This window comes from Cinclus cinclus, chromosome Z (assembly GCF_963662255.1).
Source record: "Cinclus cinclus chromosome Z, bCinCin1.1, whole genome shotgun sequence".
NCBI classification, from domain to species: domain Eukaryota; kingdom Metazoa; phylum Chordata; class Aves; order Passeriformes; family Cinclidae; genus Cinclus; species Cinclus cinclus.
Window position 1 is genome coordinate 24,998,391 of NC_085084.1, and position 27,423 is coordinate 25,025,813.

Below are 27,423 nucleotides of genomic sequence, written 5' to 3' on the forward strand. Positions count from 1 at the left end.
CTTTGCAGCAGACATAAAAAAATACTTAATCTCCTGGCACTTAGATTTAACAGCAGCTGGCTTAAGGCAAAATGTTATACAGTGAACGAATAACCTGTACCAGCAGCACAGGCATCACATTTCATGATGACCAGCAATCCTTATATTCATAATGCAGTACTTGATTTATTTATAAAGTAATTTAATTTTACAGAGGAAAAAATAACAATATAGAAGAAAATGTCAACTTAGTCGTAGTCTCTTAAATGATGTGTTTCAATTTTGAATCAATTCATAACAAACAAAATCATCATCATGAGTACAATGGATGTTACAGATGCTTACAGATTTTACTTAATACAGTTGAAGAGCTGACTAATCAAACTTTCTTCAAAAGAACATAATGGAAGTTGAATTAAAACTGCATTGATTTTAACTCTTTAGCTGTATGCACTTTCTACTTAATTAGCACCGACATGCCACTTACACACAGAGGAAAACAGATTAAGTTCTTGAGCTTTAAACACCCAGGAGGAAGGTATAACCCTTCATGCCTGAGCCACACCACAAAGCACTGGCTCCTGTTTTTTGCGAGGCATGCAGTGCTGCCCTGAAAAGTGTCGTCGTTTGGAATCAATACCCAAGTCTGGGTCTTGGAACATTAACAATAACACCAATCTAACATTCTGCCTGAATTAACAACCCCACACCTTTTTCTGGGGGGTCTGTTTTGCTTTTTAATGGTAAAAGTGCCTTGCAAACTCAGCTAAACTGCTCCTCAGGGATGAAGTTCAACTTCCACATAGTGCAGAAAAGTTCTATTGCAAGTATTGGCATGAGAAGTATTTGCTGAGAGCTCCTAATCATGCAGTTTTCCATACTTTTGCTGCATAACAAAATAATGTACCCCACCAGTGAAAAACAAATTTCATGCCCACAGTTTAGTAATTTTGATCAAACATGCTTTCAAAAATTTGCAAAGTTTTTCCCACCACTGGAAACATGTCACAGAGAACTGTGTTTGCAGGATGTGTTTTCTTAAAAAGCTATGAATGCCTTATTTTAAAATGATTAATGCTCCATGAGCTGTAATCATTTTCTTAAAGGCACTGAACTATAACCCATTCTGGAAACAAGAAGCTAGAATTCTTCTTATCAACAATATAAATGCTTAGAAATGACTAAATACTCTGTTTTCAGTAAAATCCATAGAGACCTGTCCAAATTTAAACATGCTGTACTTTGTGAAATGTTAACAATTACTTAAAAGGAAGTGCATTTTTCCCTGGAAGAACTGAAGGAGGACTCAAAGACACTTCTGACTTCCCAGAAATTTTGAGATAAGGGTTCCTGTAAAGCTGAATATGTACAAAAAAGTCTTGCTAAATCTGTACAAAAAAATATTGCTGAACCTAACATTTCAATGGAAAGAGAAGTTAAACTCCAAGTATTTTGTTGTCTTGTACTGCTACCAGTCTGGAATAGTTCCTCTGGTACAATTTTGAATTTAGCCAATGTCACCGTTGCTTAATGCTGACTTCCTTTTAAGTTCACAAGCTACATGAAAAAGTGAAATGCACACACAGCACAAATCCTACTGCATCTATCAGTGCTTACAGATGGGATTAAGAACAGTGCAAATACTAGCATTTAGCCTACTTCCATTATTGAACTACACTATTGCTATAAATGCATATGAACGCAAACCTATTATGGAAGAGTTTCTAAGTCTAATTTACTGTAAAAGCACCTTCAGTTAGTTTGTGTAAATTTACCATGTCTTAAATAATTTTGGTTGTTTCAAAAGCCAAAATATTGTAATAACAAAAACAGTTTGAAATTATGAAGTTGTGTATAAGCACCAGATTAACATTTACAGTGCAAGACTTAAAATCAGTTTATTTACAGAAATCAATGTCAACAAGACTGTTCTACTAATTCTCAATAACTATGAGCTTTCTAACAAATATAACCTTCTAACTTCAAACATAAAGGCACCTGCTTTACCTCTGGAACAGAAACCTGTTGCTCAGAATTTGAAGTAAAACCCCAACTATCTGAGGATTAAGCAGCCCATTGACCCCACAACTGGGCAGACAGTTACCCCTGGAGCAGCAGTGCTGTCTTGCACCACAGGATATTGGAGCTTGGATTCTTAATGTAGACTCTTTGCTCTTCACACTGTAATGGTATGAGTGCAAAAGCAAATCACCACATTAAGTAAAGGTTGGAAGAACTGTGTTCTTACCTGAAATTACAATCTGAGAGCAATTATGTTAGAAGTAACCAGACGCAAAGCCTGCCTTGTTTTTAAAAGGAACTGTTACATCTATAATAGCCACAGGTAGGTGAAAGAAAATCACTATGTATTGTTCTCAAATCACCAAATTAGTTCAGGAAGGTTGGAGCACAGCACAGAAGCCTGGAACAGTGATTAGGCCCAAAATTTCATTAGAAACTATTTATGCATGCTTGGTCTAGAGAATTTACAATGTGTTAAAAAATAATACTTTGTGCAATAAATAAAACTATTTCCCCCTCTCCTTCCCAGAACCACTGTTGCCAGACTTGAAACTATGCAAGATACAGTTACTTTCAAAAGCTGGATGATTGGTGTACATCAAGGAGCTGAAGTCGGCAGCACTTACAGTCACTTAACTGGGCAGGCCGCTCTTCAGTCCAAAGTCAAAGTATAGAAGCATCCTGAGGAGAGATGCTAAAATCCTCATGCTAAAGCAGGGAGTTGATGTAGTACTAGAAACTACACACTAGTACCAGACTGCTAGCACCACACAGCTGTAGGACTTTTGCTAAATATTTGTTTACTCTGCAAGTTGATTCCAAGAACACTGACTGACCACTCATTATCTGAATAACCTCTAATATGGCAGCATTCTCAAATTGACAGTTTTTCTTTTTCAAGTATCTCAACACCAGTTCTTGAGTCAGATATGCAAACAGTTCCAAAGTCCCTGTGTCTAGCTCCTGTAAAGTAAAAACTCACAGAACTAAAGTCTGTATCTCACTTTCTTCACTGTTTTATGGAAGATAATGTAAACAGTACTTCTAAACTTAGAAATACAATTATAAAGGGATGATGAAATAAGAACATGAACAACAGTAAACAAAATGTTAACAGTGCAGGGCATGATGGAGCCCACCAAGTGGATCACATGCCACCAAACTTACATAGTTTTAGGATAAACCTTACTCAGAAAGCAGAAAGCAATGCTACTACAGGAAACAGTACCCTTATACAAAGAAGTAAGTTATTGCATATTTATTACATTTATTTGCAACTCACATTAAGGCTAGGTTTACTAAAATCAATGACATATGTATAAGCTTCACTTTGGGTTGCTTAATGAAGCAACCAATGTCTCTTATACTGAACCAACCTTTCACTAAGAAGAAAAACATGACACAGTAAACAGAGCCAGCATCTCCTGTTCCTAGAATAGACTTCCATTGTTCTAAACACTTTCGCTTGCCTGGGACGGGACTTCCCACACAGAGGACAGATGCTCCAAGTTCACTGTTTCATCAACATCCCCATTATTTCACAGAGCACTAAATGATCTATAACTAATTTATCTGAAAAGTCAATTTATTTATAAGATTTCCACAGCCTGTTATTTAATTATGCCTTAGGAGAGTCCTGTTACCTCCACAGGCAGTAGCAGCCTCAGGATATGATACAAACTTCTGCCTCACCATGAGTAAAGGCACTTTTGCTGGGAAATCAACTAAAATAGCATAAAAAAGGAACTAAAGATTAGTTTTCACCTGAAGCTGAATAACATAACCTCCTCCAGCATTATCCTAACTTCTCAATTACTCTTCTTTGTCATTGTATGGCCTTTGGATACATTTAAGGAAAAAAAATCCACAGAAAATAAAGTGAGTCAAAGCTAGATTGAGCTATTTCACAATTTGGTCTTGAAAAACAAGGCCCTCAGAACCCTTGTCCTCCAGAAGGAGGAAATGCTGCATTTCTCCTGTTGACTGATACAGAAGTTGAACACTCCCATGGCCAAAACTATTACAGCATTAGAGTTCCAAATCACCTGGTGCCAGGCAGGTGAATAAACTAGGAGAAAGTTCTAAAGCTATTTCTGAGGAAAACACTAGGTAGGGTATATGAAGTAGGGTGGTTGAAGGAAGACCACGATTTTGGTTTTGGATGACATATGAGTTGCATAAAAACTCAGTGCATGTACATACACTACAAGGGTGTAGTTCATTCAAGCTGTGAAGTTATCAATTACCTCTATTCTAGAGAAAAGTCTATTTTTAAATCTGGGACATGCTAGCTATCACAAGCTGCTGTGACAAATTATTTCAGTGCATTTCTCTCCACTGCAACACACATGCTCAAAACCCACTGACTTGAAGATGATGTAACAGCTCATCACCTCAACTCTTACTGGTTTTCTGTTCCTCCCCTCCATCCCCATCCCATCTTTCACGTTTTTCCTAAGAAAGCACTGTAGCTGAAAATGACTGAGGCTAGATCATTTAAATGCTAACTGCAATATATATACAGATATATATTCTGGATATATACAGAGCAGATACACTACACAAGATCTGAGGACAACAGCATAGAATACAATACTGAACACACCCTTGGAATAGCTATTGGAAGCCTGATTAAGCTGTTCAGTGTCACACAATGCCTCTATTATCCATGCACCTGCCTTCCTCCTCAGCAAGATCTACTGAGGCTTATTTACATCCAGTATAAATTCTACACCAGTAACCTCTCACAGACAAGTTTAAACTTCTCTTTTTTTGCAAGCAGCTGCTTTGTAACATCTTCATATGCAGCTGTGGGCAGTGCACAAGAGCTGTTAGACATTGAAGGGCTGAGTTTTACCCAGTTTGAGTGTCATTATCAAAGACCAAGGAAGAGTAGCTACAAAAAGTCAACATGATATAAATTTGACTCAAGTACTAGTGATTGCCAACCAACAAAAACTATCAGTGTGAAGGAGGGAAGGTATTTGGGGCAAACAATCAGTACAGAGAAAGGATGACAGGCTGAGGCTAGGTTTGAAATGTGCAACTTGATTTCAAAATCACTAGGACTGAGGTGTCCTTTGTGAATTAGTTTCTTTGTCACTGCACAATATTGCAATGTTCTACAAAATAATGACTAACAAGTCCAATAATTTACATCAGAACAGTTAAAAGGTTAGCAAGCTGGTATACTCCAAAAAAAAGTCAGTGACATTCTACAAAACACACAGCAAGTTAAGAAAAAATTAAAGCCACAAAAAAAAAAACCCACAAAAAATAAAAAAAAAAAACCAAAACAAACAAAAAAAAGAAGCAAGTAAAAAGAATGCCCTCTAATGCACAGCTAGGAACAAGTGAACTGAACATTGGAAAGGTACTTATGTGGACAAAGGCTAGACTGCATTTAAAGTGCAACACTTGACTATGCCACTCCCATACTGCAAAGAGAACAAACCCTTCCAAACCAGCAGTCAGTCCCTGCATTGCATTTAAAAACAAACAAAATAAAATAAGAAACTCCTGAGAAAGAGTAAGGCTGGATAAGAAACCCTCTCAATTACAACAGGCAAGTCTGATTCTTATTCCTAATAAGTTTGCTGTCAGAGGTCAAAACTTTTCATTATGGCATCATGGTCAAACTTGAAACTCAAGAAAGCTCTTGATGAAAAAGCGAATTTATAATGGCCATTGCATGCCACGGAATGTCCCTCTACATGTTCTGGCAGTGGGTCTTCACTGGAGCAACACATCTCATATGCTGCTTCTGGATAAAGAGAAAAAAGTATGAAACAAATTTTAAATGGGCAGTTGCCAATAAAAGTATCAATAACAACAAAAAACCATACCTCAAACCATAAATTCAATTAATATTTATATCCAAACCTGTATGTTTGGTGATAAACAGAAGAAGGTAACTCAAACAGCCATATTTACAAATTGTCTAGAGGCTAGAATAAATCTTCACATTCACTGCAATCTGAAAACACCTTCATTAGCCAGTTTTACATATATAATACTGTTTCAGTACTCAATTACCATTTCTTAACAAGGAGGAAAAAAATGGCACTGTTTCATGAGCAGTAAGCAAATAACTGTGTGCACTCTGCTGCAGCTTATTACTAGCAGGATAGAAAGCCTTGAAACAACATCCAATTACCAGCAGTGTTGACTCAGATGCTGTTTTTCTAAACTAGTTTTTACTTTTTTACTCAGACATGCTGTGTATCAGTCAGCCGCTAAAATTAAGGAGAAGAATTGCAAGACCAACATGAAGCAGTTTATTTTGCCTTAAACAAAACCTCAGACTACCTTGGGCAAACAATGGCTTTATAAGATTTAGAAGACTGGCATAAGGGAAAGCCCTAAACCGTCATCATTTGCCTTCAGCCTGTAGCACAGAACAATGGAAGAAAATTCTGACTGCACTTGCCTGTTTCAAAATTATCTTGAAGTCTTCTTGGATTAAGCCTCTTTTCACATTTCTGGTGAAGAGAATGACCACACATCACACATTTTATGATAAAGCAATGGCATTATATTTAAGCATCATCTAACAGGCATGCTGGTTATATTTGCTTTGACACACCTCATGTGTGAATTACTTTACCTCTAACTAATGAAAGTATTAATTCTGTCACGTTACTTGATGTAGTAAGTCCAGTACTACATGATGATGCATTAAGTCCACAAGTCTTTCAGAAGCATGCAACCTTTTAACAACCACTAAAATGTTTCTAACATGTAGGGTTTTAGAAGAAAATTTTGAGTACTTTCTAACCATTTTAAGATGGAAAGGTCTTGCATATGATGGTGAGAAATCAACACTGTGCATGCATAAGCCCACTCTTCAATGAGCTTGTCCCAAAAAAGGCAAGGGGAATGCATTTACAAACATGCTGCTGCTGCCATTTAAATTAACATGCTTTAGAGACACAAACTTAGAACTCTCTGGGGAAGAGCTGTTTTAGCCCCAGGTATTGCTGCTGTAAGTACACTGATATAGAAAAAATATGGCTCTTTGCACTCTCTGCAAATTAAGAGTTTCTCGGCCTTCAAATTACATCAGAAGGTTATCAATGGGATTCAAAATATTTGAACTTCAAAAGACTGACCATCATGAAAACACAAGTGAAAGAAAAAGAGAAATACTTAGAAAAGCTTTTGAAGAGCCTACAAGGTAATTGTGGAGCATTAACAGTTGTTTCCATTAAAATCTTATAGATTACCATTACAGTTTTTTCCTCTCCATCCAAATTTCTGGGCAGTCAATTCACTCTTCTACATCCAGACTCAAACATAACTAATAATTTCTTACTGCAGTGAGGATTTTAGGATGAGCTTTTGGTTTCTGTATGTTTACATGAATAAGAGAAAGAAGGCAATAACCACAAGCCTGAATGGGAAGAATCTAGTTTAAACCCTGTAAACAAGAAAAACTAAAGCCTGGACAAGCCAGCTGAGCTGCATGAAGAACTGGGGTCTCACTGTTGCACAAGAGCAAACAAAGTACCCTGAAAAGCCATAAAAAACAGGGAAAGCACATTCTGCTATTAGAGGAAGCACAGCCCAGTGAGTCTACTCCCATTGAGAAGAACTGGACAAACACAGTTACTGCAAGGGAAAGTAATACGCAAAGAGTGTGATACTGGGATTTACAAACTGCTGTAAACAGCTGTACTGTATAATTTAAAAACTACATGAGATTCTGCATCCAAGCCAAGTCTGTGTCTCAAAATTTTTTTGCTGGAGAGAAGACAAATAATAAGTATTTGCATCACCACTTTCTAACTGTTGCCTAACAAAACCCCATGCTTACATAAGACATCATACATGAATAAATAAGGTATGTACTACACTGAGTTACTACTACACACCACAGAAGGCTTTTACATGACAGGAACCTGAAAATCTGCAGGACTGTGTACTAAAACAGCTGACAAATTTTCAACAGCTAAAATCAATTATTTCTAAAATGAAAACCTTGACATTCAGTATGCTTGTTTATAGATGTATATGCATACAAGGTAATTAATAAATGTTATATATACATCTACAAACACCTACCAAATACTCTGATCAAACATACTCTTAATAGATATGCACTCTACCTCATTTCAGCAGGACATTATCCTGGACATTTGTTAGGCATTACTGGAACCTACTAATGACACAGCCACTGTATGTTTCTTACCAAGGTGTGGTTTTGCTTAACTGGTTGACTGTGCAGTCCATTTGTTCGCTTCTTCAGGCTGGAAGTGTCTTGATTTTGCTTTCTGCCATTGTTCCTCAGGCTCTGACTCTGCAGTTAAGTCCAAAATAAGTAGAGGGAACAGTTTACATGTCAGAATTGGACATCATAGTGTTGACACTTACTACTTAGTAACTAAAACTTCACTCCAAGTAACTTCAAAACATGTAAACATGTTTTGCAGAAAAACTGAAGCCCACTGAAATTAATCAAACATACACTCAAGCTACAGGGCCGTCAGCTGTTACTCATTCTATTCTCTCTTGCACCATGACAGAATTATTACACAATTAATTCAGTTCAGTGAATTCCCATGCACTGAGGCAGATACACTAGAGATAACACCAAAATGGAAAGTACTAATTACTATCTGTACATGAAACAATAAAATTACTACCTGATACCACCACTTCTAGGGTGAGATAAATCAAAGAATTCCCAAGAGTATTCCCCCACTCCCCGTTTCTATTTTTGCATTCTTTGGTAATGAAAATGACTGTTTTTGTCCTAGAGAGGAAACCCTTATGAACAAAGACATCTCTTTTAAATAGTCCAGATGCATATGCTTGCCTAAAAAGCAACCTACCTTCATTTTCAAAACTTCAGACACCTCAGGATGATTATATGGCTTCTGTGGCTGTTTTGGCTTCAACAACTGCTCTCCTGAAAAGCCATCTGTAAACACCTGTTGACTACAGCGAAGTTTGGATCTAGTACAGGAAAACAAAGACAGTTTACAACACACCTTCAAATCTACTGAGAGCAGAAGACAAGCATGAAAGAATTTTCTGCTTTTTGAGAACAATCTGGAAGACAATCTTAAGTAACCTAGTATGGAAACTCTAATAATGCTCACTGCCATTTGTAATCTCCACAAACAAGAGGCCAAGTCCACATTAATATTGTCCTGTTGTTCTCAGGGTTGGTGTTGCCCTAGCTCAAATTACTGAAGTCCTCTCATAGGGACTACAGATTTTAAAATTTCCTCTACCATTTTTCATTCAGCTGAATCTAAAGCCAGCAGCACTTGTTCCCCACCTGGTTCCCACAGATTTTATCTAGCTAGCCACTTCTTAGGGTACTTTACAGCCCTGCTTTACAGAATCCTATTTCTCCTGTGCAGAAGTGCCAAAAATATTGAACTTGAAGCACTGGATGTTATCTATTTACTTTAGCTTCTGGGCTTTTTTTTATTCCCACAAACAATACTGAGGAAATAATCTCAGGTCTGACACCAGTGTACCATGACATTAATTGAGTTTTCTCCTTACTTACAAGCTTATGATACATACCTACACTCTTTTTTTATTTATTTACCCATTACTGGAACACAAATCCTTGGAGAAAGAGAAAAGGACATGCAGTATTGTATATAAATGTAATGGTATAATATTGTCATATTGTCATATTTGTATGACACCAGTGTTTTATAAGAAAGAATATAGAGATGTTAAACTGACCTGGTTCTTACCTAGCTTTTTCCAAGTTGGGCTTAGAGGGTGTGCTCCCTGCAGATGAAAAACCATTGTCACTGTCTGAGGAGTCTCCATTCCTTCGGGAAATCCATTCCCTCAACGGCCTGTGAGCAAGAAGTACAACATAATCTACTTACCAAAACAAATCTAAAGAATTTAAAGTCATCTGGAAGACCTTGGCCTAGCATTTGCCTCATCTCAAACATACCTGATGAAGGGAATTGCCATAAAAAATTTGTTAGGTGCCAAGCCCAGCTTGGACTTTGGGGTCATGTCATTTCTGTGGCATGGCAACTTGTCGATGGAAAACCACTCAATATTCTAGAAAAACAAGAAATAAAATCAAAATACCCTCTATTGTAGCCTTAGCAGAATGTTACAAATGTGTGTCAGCCACAAATATTTCCCTTAATTAAAAAATTACCATGGAAGACTTAAATTAACGGGCCACAACAGTGTTTTTCACAAAAGGTTAATTAACTCTTCCGACTGCTACTACAGTAGCAGATGGTACAGCACAAACTCATTGCATGATATCGCATCTAAAATATGAAAGGCATTAATCAGCAACTAAATTCTGAGCAACAGTTTCATAAACAAACCAACCAAGCCATTGCACACAGAACGCCATAAATAAATGTACAGGCTTTGAATAACTTTCAGTAACTTTTTACTTAAAACACCATCAATACTGGACCACTTAATATCCATTCAAAAATAACAAGGGTGTTTAGTTTGACAGTAAGTTTCAGGTTTTGTTATAGAAGAAAGAAACCCCTGGGGATAGGATAGGATTTGTATTCCTGCTTATACATTATAGTTTTAATAATTAAAACTGTGTATTTTGCAGAAGGGGGAACAAAACAGAAATTCTACCACAGACAGTGTAGAAGAATCCACATGAGATTTGCTTCACAGAATCTGCTCCAAAAGCCCCAGGTCCAGACAAGATGCAAATTACACAAGTAAGTTACAAACCAAACAAGTTTTCAATATAGTTCTACAGCCTGCCTGATGGCATTAGATCAGATGAGGACAAAGCTTCAAAACTCTGTCACTGCAAGAACTCTTTAACATTCCCACACATACAGTCACTGTTCTACAAAGTACAATATTTACTGTTTATTTTTAAAAACCCTCAAATTTCATCTCATGTCATATTTCAAAATACAGGTCTCTAATACAAGAAACTAAGACCTGTCCAGTCAAATACTTTCCCTATTTAGAAAACATGATGCCTTGTTCAGTGACACACTCTGCATGGAAATATAGCTGTTTTTTAATTGAACTGCCATAAAAGAAAAAACATATTCAAAGATTATAGATACCACTTACCAAGATTCTAACAGGTTGCTACCTAAGCCTTTGCCTTTCCCTTTCACAATACCTTTTAAAAGCCTAATGGTACACAATACATCCAAAATAGTTCCTTGTTCTGTCTCCTTCCCAACCTCCTCCTTAAAATATACTATTTTTCAAATCTGGACAGCATGAAAGAGAAAAAAAAAATCCTTAGTTTGTCCTTTTGATACATTGTAGGCTTCTGCATGTCCCCAACTAATAGTTACAATTTGAGAATATATAGTTACATATGCATCTGTAACTAGGAATAATATGAAATTATTAATATATACACCACCTACAAGAAAATAAGAGAATTGTATTTTAACAGCATGCTCTATTGTCTTTTCATGATGAATGGAGCTGTCAGACAGATGGTCAAGTATCAGACTTGCAGGTGAGCTGCAAGAAGTCAACACAAAACCCTAAAGTGCACAGATGCCACTGGTACCTAGCATTCGAGGTGTTCATTGTGCTTAGTGAGTTCATTATTTTACACACTTCTGGCTTTATAAATCAACCTTTGCAAAGTTCTATAGATGCAAACAAGGTAGCACATACCCGAATTTCCCTTCTAGTTTTGGGGTTGAATTTCGTGTTCTTGGGAACTCCTGGAATGATGTACAGCCGTGCTAACTGATCATTGATTCGCAACTCAATATAGTCCTCTTTGCAGATATAATCTTTTATGTCAAACCCAGTTTCTTCAAGCACCTGAGAAATATTTAGATTAAATCAGTGTGTGTGTGTGTGTGTGTGTGTATTCAGAGTTATTCTTTCACAGCCTATTACCACAAATGAAGGACTGACTATTTTTCTGATATATCCATTAAAGCTGCTGGGAAAAACAAGCCTTTACACATAGATGTTTGCTCAGAAAGTACCTACATACTTGAGATTTCTCTAAGATGGCAGACCTGTAATGCAAGTTGAAACAATGCTATTACACTTTCATGTAGCAATTTACTAATATGGATGGGGTTAGTCCTCATCAAATTCTGAAAAACTACTGAACTCTGTAGGCACTGCCAAGTGAAGACCTCTTTAACTAAATTTTACTCCAAGGCAGCTTATACTTTCAGATATGTGCTGACTTCATTGAAAGAAGCTGAAAGATTTATTTCAGATACAAAATAAATTGTCAATTTATCCACAATGATGATCTAACTTGATGGAAAAAAGATGGTAACAACAGCTGTTCACTAGTGAAATCTAAATCGATTTTTCAAATTAACAACACCATCAAAAGATTTCTTTCCCCATAGTAACTGTGCCCCCTTTAATGCTTTTGCTGGCATAACTTGAAGAGAAGACATACTTCATGTAACTCCTTTTTGAAGCAGCTATGTCTTGTTTATCCTTGATAGGTATACTTTAAACAAACACCAAAACCCTGTGATTTCTCACATCCTGATTCAATCCAATTGAAGAACACTAAATGCATCATACTACTTTCCCTCACCTTAATTTTCTCTCTCAAAAACTCTGAATGTATTATGTTGAATGAACACTGAATTTGTACCAGTAATGTTCTTTTATAGGCCATTTTGAATATGCAGCTTCATATATCTAGGTCTCCAGGGGCAATAAATACCACAGATTATTTTATTTTTAAGATTTTACTTGCCATATACATTGATTCATGTACAGTTCCTGCATAACTGAATATAAAAGCAAAGTTCTTCATAATTTTTACATAAAATTGTACACCATCCAACTCAGCTCCTTAGCCTCTTTACACAGACCAGTGTACATAGGCTAAATTTCCATTCCTCCATGTTTTTAAAGCTATGGTGACCCTTGAAATGAATATGCCAAAAGCCATGAATTACATAAGATTTCCCAAGCACTACAAGTAATTCTTAAAAGGAAATTCACAGATCAATAGAGAACTTTGAAAATAGTATTCACTTAATTTAGCACATTAGTGCAAGAGAATGTGAAACATAAACTTTTTTTTCAATTATTTTTCAACCTCAACCTTGATTACCTTTTTGGAACTCAGAAAGGCACCCGAAGGTACAGTCATCAGAAGATGACTGCAAGAACAGAGTATTTATTCACGCAATTTCAATAATGGGATTACCTAAGTAAAGTGCCTTCCCATCCAATACATTTATCTGGACTTCAGCAAAATTTTACTTCTTTATCTTAAAGGAGTTGATATAACTTACCTCTCTAGCAGCACAGTCATGAGGTGCCTCTTCTTTATTTACTTTCCCTTTTGGAAATCCCCAACCAGATTTTGCTAAATAGCCCTGAACCAAAAGAACCTACAAAATACAAGGTAATGCAACTGTCAAACATGCAGGTGTTCTAACCAATTTCATTACATGTCTTTCCTCTACCATCTCCTCGTTCTCCAAAAGAATATGTTTGACTCAAGGAAGAAAACCATTAGGTTTGCTGTGCTTTAGTAAGAACTGCAAAATTTTTACAGAATCATGTAACCCAGAATCAAAAAATAAAAGCTGAGAAGGAAAGCAAGCAGAAGTGTGTTTACTGTCTCACATACTATATTTCTGCACACAGCCACCAATACCAAGTAATGTCAGATCTCTGTGAATCTGACAGTGAATGTATATTTCTTCAGAAGAAAAATGTAAACAAGAAGAATTATTTCTGCCAGCATAAGCCATCCCTCATTCCAGACAGTCCTTCACAACTATTTCCATACTTACATTTTCAAGTGTCTCATCAAGAATAATTGCACCATAGGTTGGCACTCCCATTTTGTATTCTTTCCACTCATCTAAAACCTTTTGTACATCTTCACCTTGAGGCAGCAAAAAAGGGCAGTGATTGAAGAGTATAGCAACATGTTAAGGAAGATAAACTTAAGCAGCCAGTTCCAAAGCACATATCGAATACAAAACATATTCACTCAAAATTTAGAATAAACACTCCCTCCCATAAGTCTTTTCAATATATATTCTTCTGGAAGTAGAAAAATATTATTAATAATCCATAACCAAGCACTAAAATTTGGAGAACATACAGCAATTTGGCAATTCCTATACAAAGCAATCTAAATAAATGAAAAAAAAAAAAAAACAAAAACCCACCCACACAAAAAAGACACCCACAAAGCAAAAAGAAAAAAAAAAAAGAAAAAACAAATACCCCAACAAAACAGGGAAAAAAAAAAAAAAACAGCACCAAGAAAAAAGACTGCACAAGGCTACTTGTACGAAGGAAGGTAACCTTGGGAAAAAAAAAGGCACCCCATAATAGTTATTTTGAATATGCATTGTTGAAACACATTTTCTTTATTTTGAAGTTAGTGAGACAGAAAAAACTTCAGCTCCTTGTGCTTGAAATAAATGGGAATAAATTTTTACCACAATCATTTATTAAGAATATGGAACAGAATCCTGTCTTCAGTATTTACTATGCAAAAAAATTACTTTAATGGCATATAGTTACAGAAATCTAAATTCTAATTCACTTTATCAAGACTCACCATGCAGGGAAAATATAAACAACCCCTCTAAGTCTAAAATTCTGAGAGAAAATCTGCAAGTCCTTAATAAAAGTATGAATATTATATATTACATATATTATACTACCAATAGAGAATACTCCACAGCAGAATGCTTAAAAATACTGTGCAGCAGAACTAATGTTTGTGGCAAATATGGGCTAGAAAAGGTAATATGTAATGAACATAAAACATCTGTTATTCTGCACTCCTACAATTACTAGGAGAATTTTGTTGGTCTGAAAATACAATTATAATTTAAAATATACATAAAATAACAGCATAACATCAACCAATAGAATATTACTTTATTTTTATAGTTTACTGTTAAATCTGTAATGATTCAAAGTAAATATATATTATGAAAGTAACAGATAATTATGTCATGTAGTGAAACCATGGATAATACTATCCTTAAAGTTAGAAGCAATATTCCAATCTTGCATCAAGAACATATAGTAAAAGGTTAAAACCAAAACATTTGCTGGATGAAAGCCACAAGGTTTTCTCTAGCAAGGGCTAGACAGTACACATTCTGGCAGCCCTTGCATGCTACAAAAAGCAGCAGAGGCTAGCCACTTGAATTCAGTAAAAATTCAGCCTTTACCCTACAGAAACTTCCAGCTTTCAACACTGTCCATGGGGGAACACATACCACCTTCAACTACTTTAACATTTATGTCACTATTTACTTGAAAATTCATTAAATTGTGGAGTTCAGTTTGAAGAGCACCAACAACTCAGCCTTGAAATCAACCTAGCATGCAAAGTGCAACAATGAGGAAAAATCCTCAAACATCAAAAGGTATTTTCTGTAGTTCTTTAGCAGTCCAAAAAGTATCTCTTTTGCTACAAAATTACGGAAGTAGTGAACTCAGTACCATCACACACCTAGCAATACTAACTTTTAATCATTAACACATGAACCAACGTTATGATACTATGAAATACTGTTAACAATATTCAGTTTGCACTTTATCACAGAGACAGAAAATAACAGGAGTAATAAAAAGGATATCAGCTTTAGCAAAGTCTCTTATCCCACACTGAGGTAATCCTGGTGTGTTTTGCATGTAGAAATCCAAATAAAACCAATGGGCAAGTTCAATCTGAAAACACACTCTGATTGCATTGTCTCTCTCTTCACTTGGAATGTGCAAAATAAATCGGCTGCCAGGAAACAAAAAGTAAGTTTAGCCAAATATACTGATTTAAATACAGCTAACAATAAAAAACTGCAACAGTATGATTCTTGATCCATTAGTACATACCAACAGACCACCAGATCCTCTTCATGTTCTACAAGTACAGTAAAAAGTTTTCACAAAATAAAATACAGCTTTTAAAGTCAAGAAGGAAAATTGATTACATTCTTTCAGAAACATCAGTTACAATATACTAAGTAAATTAACTGTTGTGAAAACAGGCAGTGTGAAGACAAGCTACTTAAATGGCTGTGTTACAAAAATGAAAGCATTTTTACAAGTCCATTAAGGAGCATCTGCAAACTCTGATATTTCAGTGCTTTTTTTCAAGACACAAGTTGAACATAGTTACATGTTATTACTTAAAATCACAGTTAACTAATAATTTATGTAGATTTTAAAATTTAATATGTTCCTACTAATTTTCAGTCTGAAACCAAACACAGAATTGGATTGAGCACAGAATACTGGCACACAAACAGTCATTGAGATAAAAGTTTAAGCAGCACTGTGTGATAGTCCATTTTAGTTAAGCAGAAGAATCTTTATTTATATCTTCGTATCAAAAGCAGAACTTCCTTTTTAGAAATTTAAGGTCATACATCCCACTGAACTGAAATAATTTGATGGAGATCTTTGACATTCAGTTCCTGAGTGCCACAAGCTAAATTCCAAAAGGGCATAATACCATTGCTCAAACCAGAAATACTGTATCTTTACTTAAAATCTGATAAATATGAATTGCCATAGAATCTCAGAATTGGTTGCTCCTCCAAGGCACTCTGGCCAAGGACAGAGGCAGAAAGTCACTAGTTCAGGCACACACTTGACACTCCTCAGGCTTGTAGGCACATTCACAGGTCCTTAAGTACTAGCACAGGTCTCCTTTTCCACCCCATAACCCTGCCCAGACCCTCACACGCATTACACAGGTCCCTGCCCCACCAGATGGTTCAGTTTGAAGTTTGCTAGTGAGTACACGTGCATGACAGGACTGGGGAAGACACCTGTCCCACTCCCACCCAGTGCATGGAAGGTGACCCACAGTCCTACTGCACCTGCCTGTGCTCTGCCCCTCAATCCCCTCACTCACACCGTTTCCCCCACAGAAGCTGGTATCCAGGACACTCATCATTGCCACCCCAGACACTGGGAGCTGAGACCCCCTCCCTTGGGAACGGCTGGCACTGAGAATTGCACTCCATCAGCTGACATCTTGCCCACTCTCACACACAGCTTTCAGCAGCAGCTGGCACTTCATCCTTGCAGCACACATATACAGGGTGTAGAGAGAGGAATTACCCAGACAAAAACAAATGTCTACTGAGAAGATGTAAGACAAGACAGTCTGGACACTTGGGCAGAAGGGTCAGACAGAGAAGTGTACTGACATGCCCAGTTTTACAGCCAGCATTTTTTATACCCCTTTCTGCCTATCCCTGCTTTATCCCTCTCTGCTTCTCTTTGTCTGTGGCACTCATTCCAACTCAGAGTGTGGGATCCCCCCAGGTCTAAAACCCTACCAGAAACAAAGGCTAGGCTGATATTCCTGGGAGTGGTACCTATGGTTTCTTGGCAGCTGGTAAATTAGTGCAATTAACAGGTTTGTTTCTTGTAATTACATCCACTTACGATTTCTTAGGTCTGTGTCCACATATTTTTTCATTCTGATTTCTCCACTTTTTTCCTGTTTTCCAGGAGTAGGTCCATATTCAGAAAAACTTGCTGAAATGAACATTCCTATACTGCCTCATCAGCCAGAGGCCAGGTTTGGTTTTCACCAATGCCTTTTTTATCATTCCTCTGTTGGGTTTGTAGCCTTGTATGCCACAACTGACAGATGGGACTTCAAAGGAGGGGTGCAAAAACTAATCCAACAAGAAGGTGAAGTCACTGAAGTAATTTATTGTTCTCTCAAGTCAGCCTTATATACTCTTGCAGCCCCAAGCAGTCACATCCTCAAGTCAGAATTTCCCCCAGTTACAGAATCAGCCTATTGCTCGCATTACTTGGCATCCTTATAAAACCACATAATTTCAAAAACTTGATAGCTACACATGAAGCTCTTTCCTTCATATCTGTGCTTTCTTATTCCGTGGTCTGTAGCTGACCAAGGCCAGAATATCTCGATCAACTGTGCACTCTGTTCCATCTCCCATCTGTTCTCCCATACTTCCCCCTTCATTTTGCACCAATAAAATTTTCTTTACTGATTTGATCAACCTCTGTAAACACTGCAAAATACAAGGCACTACAACAATTACACATAAAATAATGCCCAAAACATAAATGGCTACTTTAACTAAGTTCCTTATCCAGTCACTAAGCCCCCAATCTCCCAAAAGCTGTCCCAACCAATCTAAACTGTCATCAAACTGTGATTTACTCTCAGTGCCTGAATGCTAGCGTGAACAGCTTGAGAATGGTCAGACAGATTCACACAATACATCCCATCAAAATCTTAACATCCATGGCCTTGCACTAAAAGCAAAAAATCTATCATGGCTCTATTCTGCAAAGTAGCTTGTCTAACAGAGTCAGCATCAGTCAGCAGCCCTATCAAAGCCAGGGACCTTTAGCTAGCCAACAACCTAATTTGTTCAGCAACTCTAAAGCCTTCCCTATGGCCACTCCTGGGACAAAAAATGATGCTGCCCAGCACTGCCCTTTAGACCAAAAATCAAGCTGGTCATCACAGTCTTTGTTGAATGCATGCAAACTGCACCCCTCTCCACAGGGATATCTATGCCAAAAAATCATGGATGTATCAGGGGTCAGTACGGACAGCCTTCCTAAACTACAAGGACCTCCTTTGATGTACGAGGGGATAGCTGCCCAGACTTGAACCCCACAAACTAAGAGCACTCCTGGTGGTAATCCCAAGGTAGTGTTACTGGATTTGGAAACACTGAACATGGTATGATTGCACCAAAAACTTTGATTCTTATACACAGGGTGATATGGAAACATCCCGCATTTTTGATTGATCTTTCTTCATATAGTTAAACCTAACACAAAAATCCATTTTCTCAGAACCAAGAAGCTCTAACTCCTGGGGCTCCTAAGGTGCCTTAGGAAGGTAAGGGGTCCATTGGTTCTACACCTCACCAGGATTTTCTATGCACTTCGTAGTGCAAGCAGCAGCCTTTGGTATTGGCTAAACATCCACCAGCAACCCAACTATACAGGTTGAAAATGGATTTTCAGGGGATGTAGTAGCTAAGCATAGGGTATCTTGTCCTGTTAGATTTGCCAGGGTTAGCCAAACATGCATCTTGGATTGGTTAATAGGTCAAGCTGTGCTAGTTAAAACAAGCAATGCTAATAAGCATAAGCATAATATTCAGTTTAACTTCATGCTTTTCCTTAACTATTTAGTGGCAGCAAGCCACTGCTCATGAGATAATTCTTGCCCTTCAGAAAAATCAAATTTATGTCCACATACTAATGAATTTGTATGAATTTGTATGTTGCTTCAGCTGCCTCTTAGGGGGTCACGCTGGTAACAGGCAGCTTGCCTTCTGTGAGATGCACAATGAAACAACACTCCACATTCCACACGTTTACATTCAACCCAAACCTGGTGATGCCCAGTACGACAAACTAAGCAGGGAAAAGAAAGTAGCAGTCCCGCACTAAATTCTCACTCAAAAGTAGTGACTGTTCAGCTAGGACCACTATGTTCCCAACCTAAAGCAGGGTCAGATTCTTCAAAAGGAAACTGGGCACTGTATAGACCACTCCTAGATGTGAGATTCACCAGTTCTCGTAAAGTGGATGACCTAATCTTGGTGACCTTAACACCTCTAGGTAACCCAAAACATCTTCCCAAGGGCATAAGTCTGTCAGTCATCACACAGTTGCTGATGAGGCTCTTCTCACAGGTATCCTCAGAGGGCAAAATCATGAATCTTCAGAGGTCAATGTCAAGGCTGGATCCTCAGGTGATGTCACCACGGATTCTCAGAATGGTTCCACATTCCTTGCCAGAACCCACTTTGGTCCAGCTTCTATGGAAACACAACCATAACTTTGACTCTAGGTTAGTGAATCAGCTAGGCCTCATCACTGTACACTCAATTAAAGATTTTCATGCAAAAACTTTCGGAAATTTGAAGATTTGCACATGCAAATCTTCAAAGTAGTATCACTTGCCAGGCAACAAATTTTATTTGATTTCAAAATTTTTAGTGTAAATATTAGTGTAAACGTTCTTGAGGAGCCCTACTCCTCCTTCTTTTGTTTTATAACAACGTGTGTCCCTCGTTATGAACATGAAGGCAGCATAAAAAGCAATACAACATGTGGCAAAACAATAAACTCACACCAAGAAAAAATTAATTAGATAATACACACAATTAGTAGTACACAAAAGATAAAATGGTGATTTCAAACAATGCATTATCAATTCCCTAAATACTGTACCATCACCCAGAGTCTGCAGTAACTGACAAGCCTCATTTTAGAGTGAGGGCTTGGATAACCATTCCCAGGTAAGATTTTCAAGTTCACTGCAAAAGGGGTTCCAGCTATTATAGGACCAAATTCAGCAAGCCAGAATTACCTGAGTATAGTTTTGGCGCAGGAAACACCTGGTTTACTTGCTGGTTTACTTCTCAACTAGATAAGGTCAGGACTTGGCCAAGACCTGGGCCTTAACTGGAATAGTCTCCCTAACACATTCTAAAAACCTGTCAGTAATACTAATTAGGAAAGTTTCTTAAAATTATACATGTCTTGTAGATAGCTATACAAAGGCATATGAAGGCTTATAAAGCAGCCAGCTTTGTCATTTATCCTTAGCTAAGTAGCAATAAAGAAAAAAAAAAAAACATGAAACAGTTTATAAGCAATAACAGTCATAATATGTAATTGTTACTCATTTTTCAGTGCTACCTACAAAAATAAAACAGCAGAGAATGTCTTCATTTCTATAACAAAATAGCTGTATCTATAATTTATATCATTTAAATGAGAAAATTTTAACAAAAATTCATTCAGGCTTTATGCCATTCATCTGTATAGTAAAAGAAATGTATCTTAAAATTTAAACAACCATATTTTAACAAAACTTAAAATCTATTTCACTGAAACTTCACTGAAACATAACAGAAAATATACCTAAAAGAACTTAAAGTTAACATCACTGAGACTGAACAGAAATTATTCTTAACAGAAATTAACTTATTTAGACTCTATCATTACAAATAAGATACTGAAAATTTGTCATACAACAGCTGAACATCAATGAACAATATATAAATGAACTGATTTGTAACTGAAATATCAGCAACATGGATTTGCTGGTGAGAGTATAAAGGTGTGACAAATATGTTGTGATTTTATGTCATTTAGTTTTGAGACTACCTCGTGGTAACTACAAATAAAACTGAAAATATCTATTTGTAGTCAAGACTTTTCTGGTGTCAGTACAACTTTTCCAGGGTTTTTTAAAGTACAGCATTACTCAAAAAAATGACAACAGCGTAGATTTTGGCAAACTGCCCTTTCCACCTGCACAAGAGATTTGAGCTTGGCCTAATAAAAGTAAAGGGATATATATATATGCTTAAGGCTAAACCAGTAAGAATTTAGTCACATAATAGGCCACGAGTTTTACACAAGTAACTTGGTTAGGTTAGTGGGTGTGTAAGACTGATACTTGCATACAGCTACAAAGCTAGGGATTCAGTTTATTCTAAAGAGTAAGCTACTGTTTATTGTATTTGTGGTCCACCAATATCAAGTCTAATTTGAATTTAAATGTAGCAAGGAAGAATAATTATACTTGAATCATTAAACAGCTGTATCAAAAGATTCACAATAAAATTACCTTGTTAAAACTGTGGAGTAAAAGGCAAGCAACTGGTAAAGCTGACACTGGAGCTTCATGTACTAATTATAGCTAAGTCTCAAATAACTACCACAGAAAAAGCTCAAAGTTAGCTTTGAATGTAAGCAAAATAACATTAAATTTGTGACATAGCTAACTATTCTCAGTAAATTCATGTCATCTTGCTGTGTTACCAATATGCAGAAAGACACCACATCCACTCAAACACCTTTAAATCTTTGCAGTAACAATCCTGTTGAAAATCACAAATCACAGGTTAGTGAAATCAGAAGGTAAATTTTAACAGAGTTTCAATCAGTACGTATCACTGTCCGCTGTAACTCTTTTACCTCCTGAAAAGACAGCGGCTCCCAACCAGGATTATGCTGCTTACTACCGTGACATATGACAGGGGCCATGTTCCCGTCGGCCATTTCCAAGTCTCACGCAAGTAAGACTTCCCTTTTTAAGTGAACCCAGTTATCATGAGGGTGTGGGGGAAACACGTCTGGCTCATCATCAGAATCTACAGAATCAGGATCAAAGGGTTCTTCTTTATCTTCCCCTTCTCCATTTCTTGGGGCAGCGGCCGGCAGCAAAAGCTGCCACAGATTGTCATGCCTAGTACCTTTCTTTCGCCTCCGGTGGGAGAGGAGGAGTGGGTGGCTTTAAAAAAGGATTTCTAGCCTTCAGGGGGTCTTCCAGTCCTACTGGATCATTACCCACATCTTGACACTTCTTGTTTTTCCACAGTCTCCTAAATCACCCTCCAAGAGGGGAGCATCTCAGCCGCTGCCTTATTCCCTCCTCTTCGTGGCACAGTCCCTGTATCGTTCCAAAAGTCTTTTGCAGAAATAGTAAACAGGGTGACATATTTTCCTTCAGCAGTTGCCGACTTCAGTACAAGTTTTAAGTCATGAGTGGGCAAGGACTTGCTATGCTTCTTAAGCAACACAAGCATAAGCATAAAAACGCCTTTCCTGGGTAGACATTCTCTGACCCATATTTCCTTTCCCCGGCTCACCTCCCGATCCTGCGGAGGGATTATGTTGGGCACGATCCTGTTTTTTCCAGCAGCACTTCAGTTCCGGGTGGATGTCGCCAGCTGCCACACAGCCAGGCAGAGCATCGCTTCCTTGCACAGGAGCAACAATTTCCGCAACTGACAGACTGGACTTCAAAGGAGGGGTGCAAAAACTAATCCAAGCAAGAAGTCGAAGCTGAAGTCATTGAAGTCATTTATTGTTCTCACAGGTCAGCCTTATATACTGTTGTAGCCTCAAGCAGTTATGCTCCCAAGCAGCCACATGCCCAAATCAGAATTTCCCCCCAGTTACAGAAACAACCTACTGTTTGCATTACTTGGCAGCCTTACAAAACCACACAGTTTCAAAAAACTTGATAGCTGCATATGCTGTACTTTCCCAGCTCTTCCCCTCATATCTGTGTTTTTTTATTCCACGGTCTGCACACTACCAAGGCCAAAATATCTCAATCAACTGTGCTCTCTGTTCTGTCTCCCATTTGTTCTCCCATACTTGTATGCTTTATTTATGGACTTCTCATCTTCTTATCCAATTTTCACACTGAAAAAGGGCCTGGACCAGATACCCTTAAAGACCTTGGCACTCTGTGTGAACCTCTTAAATTTCAACACAGCCAAATGCAAAGTATTGTGCCTGGGTTGGGACAACCCCAAGCACAATGTAAATACAGGCTGATCAGAGAATGGATGGAGAGCAGCTCTGGGGAGGAGGACTTGGGGTGTTGGTAGATGACAATCTTGACATGAGCTGACACTGTGAACTCTCAGCCCATTCTTTTGATCGAATATAGTGTGCACAGCAGATTGAGGGAAGTGATTCTCAACCTTTATTCTGTTCTGGTGAGGCCTCACCTGAAGCGCTGCGTCCAGCTACTGGAACCCCAATAAAAGAAGATGGGGACCTGCTGGAGCAAGTCTTCACTGAGGCCTTCCTGGACCTGAAGGGGGCTACAAGAGCGCTGGAAACTGGTGTTTTACAATGTCATGTACTGACAGGACAAGGGGGGATGGCTTTAAAGAGAAAAGGGGCAGGTTTAGATAATAAGAGAAAAAATTCTTCACTGTGAGAGCCATGAGGCACTGGCACACATTGCCCAGAGAAGTTGTGGATGCCCTGTCCCTAGAAGTGTTCAAGAGCAATCTGGTCTAGGTGTCCCTGCCTACAGCAGAAGGGCTGGGATGAGATAATCTTCAAGGTCCCTTCAATTCAAAGCATTCTCTGATACCCCCTTGCATAAATAACCTTATTCACGTCAACATCTTACCACTTTTCAATTTTCAATTGGCACTACCATTCCAAATGTCTTTTGAAGGCTCTATTCTGACTGCTGAAAAAGATTCCTTATCTATAAAGCTGCTGTAACTAAAAGATAAAAACTTAAAAGTCTATTTTATATCTAGTTGATTATATTTTCTTGCCCCAGTGCTACAGCTGAACATAAATCAAAAGATAAAATAATGCAGCAGTATCAAAGAGGAGTAAGAACATGCCAGGCATCAGGCTTAGAAAACAAGACCAAAGCTAAGAGCAAGTTTTATTAATCAAAAATTTAAACTTCTAAATTACTTGGAATGACTGCAGTGCTAACAACAGGAATCTCTAGGTTGTTCTAGGTGCAGGTGCCAAGTGCTGGCAGTGATGGGCTGATGCTGGACACACTGTGGGACACAGCTGAAGGCAGCAGCTGAGATGGTGGTGACTACGGGGAAGTGTATTTAAGGACAAAAATGCCAGACAGGCAGAGGAAGTGAAAAAAACAGCATGAAACAGCAGTGCAAAGTTGAAGAAGAAGGAGGAAGAGAAGATATCCACCCTATAGCCTGTGGAGGATCATGTGCTGGAGCAGACAGATAAGTCCTGAAGGAGCCTCAGTGCATAAGAGTGATCCCACACTGGAGCAGGGGCAAAGCATAAGAGGAAAGGAGTGGCAGAGAGGATGTGTTACAGACTGGCCACAATCCCCATTCCCCATCCCCTGAGCTGCTCACAGGGAGGAGGTAGAGGAGAGTAGAGAATGAAAGGATGAGATATGAAGTTTCCCTGGGAAAAACAAGGATGCAGAAAAAGCTGCCTTTCAAATGTTTTTTGAAGAGGAGAAGTGTGTGGCTGGGTGAGCATCTGGTTACTTGAGCAAGGTAAACCAACCACAGTCCTGAAGTCAAAATACGGCATAACAGCACTTGCTTACAAGACAAAGGGAGTATCAAGAAGCTGCTAAACCTACATTACTTCTCTGCACCTCCACTTCTTAGTTAAACAACTCCACAGCACGAAGCAGCATGACAAAAACTGACATGGATACCTGAAACTTGTTATTTAACAATACCCAGTAACTGAGTAGGAAAAATCACTAGTCACTTTCTACCAAAATTCCCACTAATACCATATATATAGATTGAAGAATGTAGGAAATTACACATATTTTTATAACACATTTATAACATTACCAGAAATATAATACAAAACAGTATTTTGAAGACAGAAGATGATAGTATCTCAAATAAACATAGTGAGACAGTGGGACTGACCCTATTACAATGTAAGATTCAAACACCCATGTGCCCTTCTATCAGTCATCCTATGGAAGTGATACTAATAGGCTGTATCAGTTCTGTAATCACTACAATTTCCCTCTGGACTTTCTGAATGAAAATCCTGTGTCATATATGAGCACTGGTCTGCAAGACAAGTTCCTCTCTCTGCAGGGAACCCAATGGAAACACAAACATCCTTCAGAGGCCAGATTTAGGGAATTGAAAATTTACACGCCTATCGAAAACTGACTCTTACATTAGACAAGTGCAAAACAAAACTTGAGCAGGACAGTTCTACCTTCCTGTGGTATTCTCACTTCTAAACACTTTTGCTCATTTGAAAACCGTAATTACAGTAAGTGGGTTATCTTTCCTCTTCACTAACCTTTCCTTCTTTTACATAAATATGTCACAAGGAGTCCCTTGGAGGCGATAAAATAGAAGGATTATTTCATGCCAAATATCACATGCAGTTTGTGTCATCACATTCTGGGAATGACAGACAAATTACAAAGTTGGAAGGGCTGCACCACAGATGATTAGAGGTAGAGACTATACGGGGAAAACGCAACCTTCCCCTTTTAAAGAACACAGAATCCACCCTTTATGAAGATTCGAACGCAAAGCCCCCGGAACAAGAAAAGCATTTCACTCTGAAAGGATCGACAAGCAGGAGAGCAGCTTCAACCGAAGGATGTCCCTGTGGCTTTTCCCTTTCCGTCTGCCGGCACGTTCCCTTCCAGCAGAGGCAACTCACCAGAAGGGATTCCCTGCCACTCCTTTCACATGAAACCAAACCTCGGAACAGCAAGTACCACACATCAGTGCTCGGCTATACGTCACGCCAGCCCCACGCTCCCAGCTCTTCTTTCACCTGCAGAAACACCGCCGACGCAGTTCTACCTTTTCCGGCCCAAACCCCGCAAGAAATCCCGCAGATAATATTCTTCCACTTCCCCCGTGCACTCGGCTCCTAGCCCGCCGCCGGAGCAGCCCCACACCAGGTCCAGAGAGTGCCGCGGTCAGCCTTCCCGCCCTTCCAGGACGGATTCCATCGGGAGGGCGGAGCCTCGGGCACGGAGAGAACGGGGCGAGCTTCGTCCTTCCGCTTCCCGGCCGCCGCGGGACGGCTGCAGCCGCCCCTCAGCCCGTGTGGAGCCGCACCCCCGCAGTGTCCCGAGCATGCCGGGCCCCGCGCCCCGCGGGGAACCGGGCAGGGGCAGGCGCCCTTCCTGCCCTCCGTCAGCAGTGGCACCACACCCCCGGGGCCACCCCCACCCCATGGCCATACCTGCATAGGTCGTCCAGGACGCTGCTGGGAATCTCGGCCCGTTTGGTCTCCATAGGGAAGCGCGGCTCATCCCGACGCGGTGGAGGCCGGGACGCAGGGAAGCAGCGGGGGCGGGGCCGAGCTGCGGAGGGGCGGTGGAGCGGCGGCTCCCGGGGCCAATCGGCGCGCGTCGCTGGCGGAACGGCAGCCAATGGGGCGGGGCGTGGGGCAGGACCGGCGCGCTCAGGTGATCGCGAGCGACCAATGAACGGCGTGGGGCGGGGTCGCTGCGAGAGCGCTGATAACGCCGCGCGCGGGGACACAGGGCAGTGGGGTAGGGCACGGCTGCGATAGAGGGAGGGGACTCTGCCCGACCCTGGTGAGATACAAATGGGGTGCTGTGTCCAGCTCCGGGCTCCTCAGCACAGAGATAGGGAGCCACAGTAGCGGGTACAGTAGTAGGCCGTGAAGATGAGCATGGTGTGGAGCATCTCTGCCTTTTGAGGAAAGGCAGCAGGAGCTGGGCCTGTTCAATCTGTAGAAGATTGAGAGAGGATCTCATTAATTAATATAAATATCTCCAAGGCATGTGCCAGGAGGATGGTACCAAACAGTTTTCGGTGAAGCCCAGAGACAGGACGAGGAGCAGTGGCCATAAACTAAAACACAAGAAATTCCACCGCAATATGAAGAACTTCACGTTGAGGGGCTGGCAGAGCTGCGGAACCGCTGCCTGGGCAGGGCGTGGAGTGTCCCCCCTGGAGACATTCAAACCCACCCGGACGCGTTCCTGTGTCACCTGCTCCAGGTGACCGTGCCTTGGTAGCGGGGGCGGCTGGAGGGGATGTTCTCCGAACGGGAATAATTCGGTGATACTGCGAAACAAAACCGGCTCCGGTGGCATTCACGGAGGAGCCTCCCTACCGGCAGAGGGCATCGCTGCTCTCTCCGCGACAGTTGCTGCTGGCATTGCAGCCTCTGAGTTCAAGC

General features: G+C 39.4%; 1 protein-coding gene across 1 annotated transcript; it reads right to left on the bottom strand.

Annotated features, from left to right (window-relative positions):
• On the bottom strand, positions 1–26,537 carry DCP2 (decapping mRNA 2). Its single transcript, XM_062513107.1, has 11 exons — positions 26,455–26,537; positions 15,564–15,715; positions 13,746–13,873; positions 13,239–13,337; positions 11,626–11,778; positions 9,932–10,044; positions 9,720–9,827; positions 8,835–8,958; positions 8,192–8,299; positions 6,431–6,482; positions 1–5,764 (listed from the first exon to the last, which is right to left on the bottom strand). The coding sequence occupies exons 1-11, from the start codon at positions 26,505–26,507 to the stop codon at positions 5,601–5,603; spliced, it is 1,254 nt and encodes a 417-aa protein (XP_062369091.1). The 5' UTR covers positions 26,508–26,537; the 3' UTR covers positions 1–5,600.
• Between the last annotated feature and the right edge of the window lie 886 nt (positions 26,538–27,423).

Coding starts and splice junctions, on each gene's coding strand:
- DCP2 (XM_062513107.1), bottom strand. CDS start 26,507: ATGGAGACCAAACGGGCCGAGATTCCCAGCAGCGTCCTGGACGACCTA. Junction 6,483..8,191: donor TTAAGCAAAACCACACCTTG/GTAAGAAACATA, acceptor TCTCTTCACCAG/AAATGTGAAAAGAGGCTTAA. Junction 5,765..6,430: donor TCAAGATAATTTTGAAACAG/GCAAGTGCAGTC, acceptor CTCTTTATCCAG/AAGCAGCATATGAGATGTGT.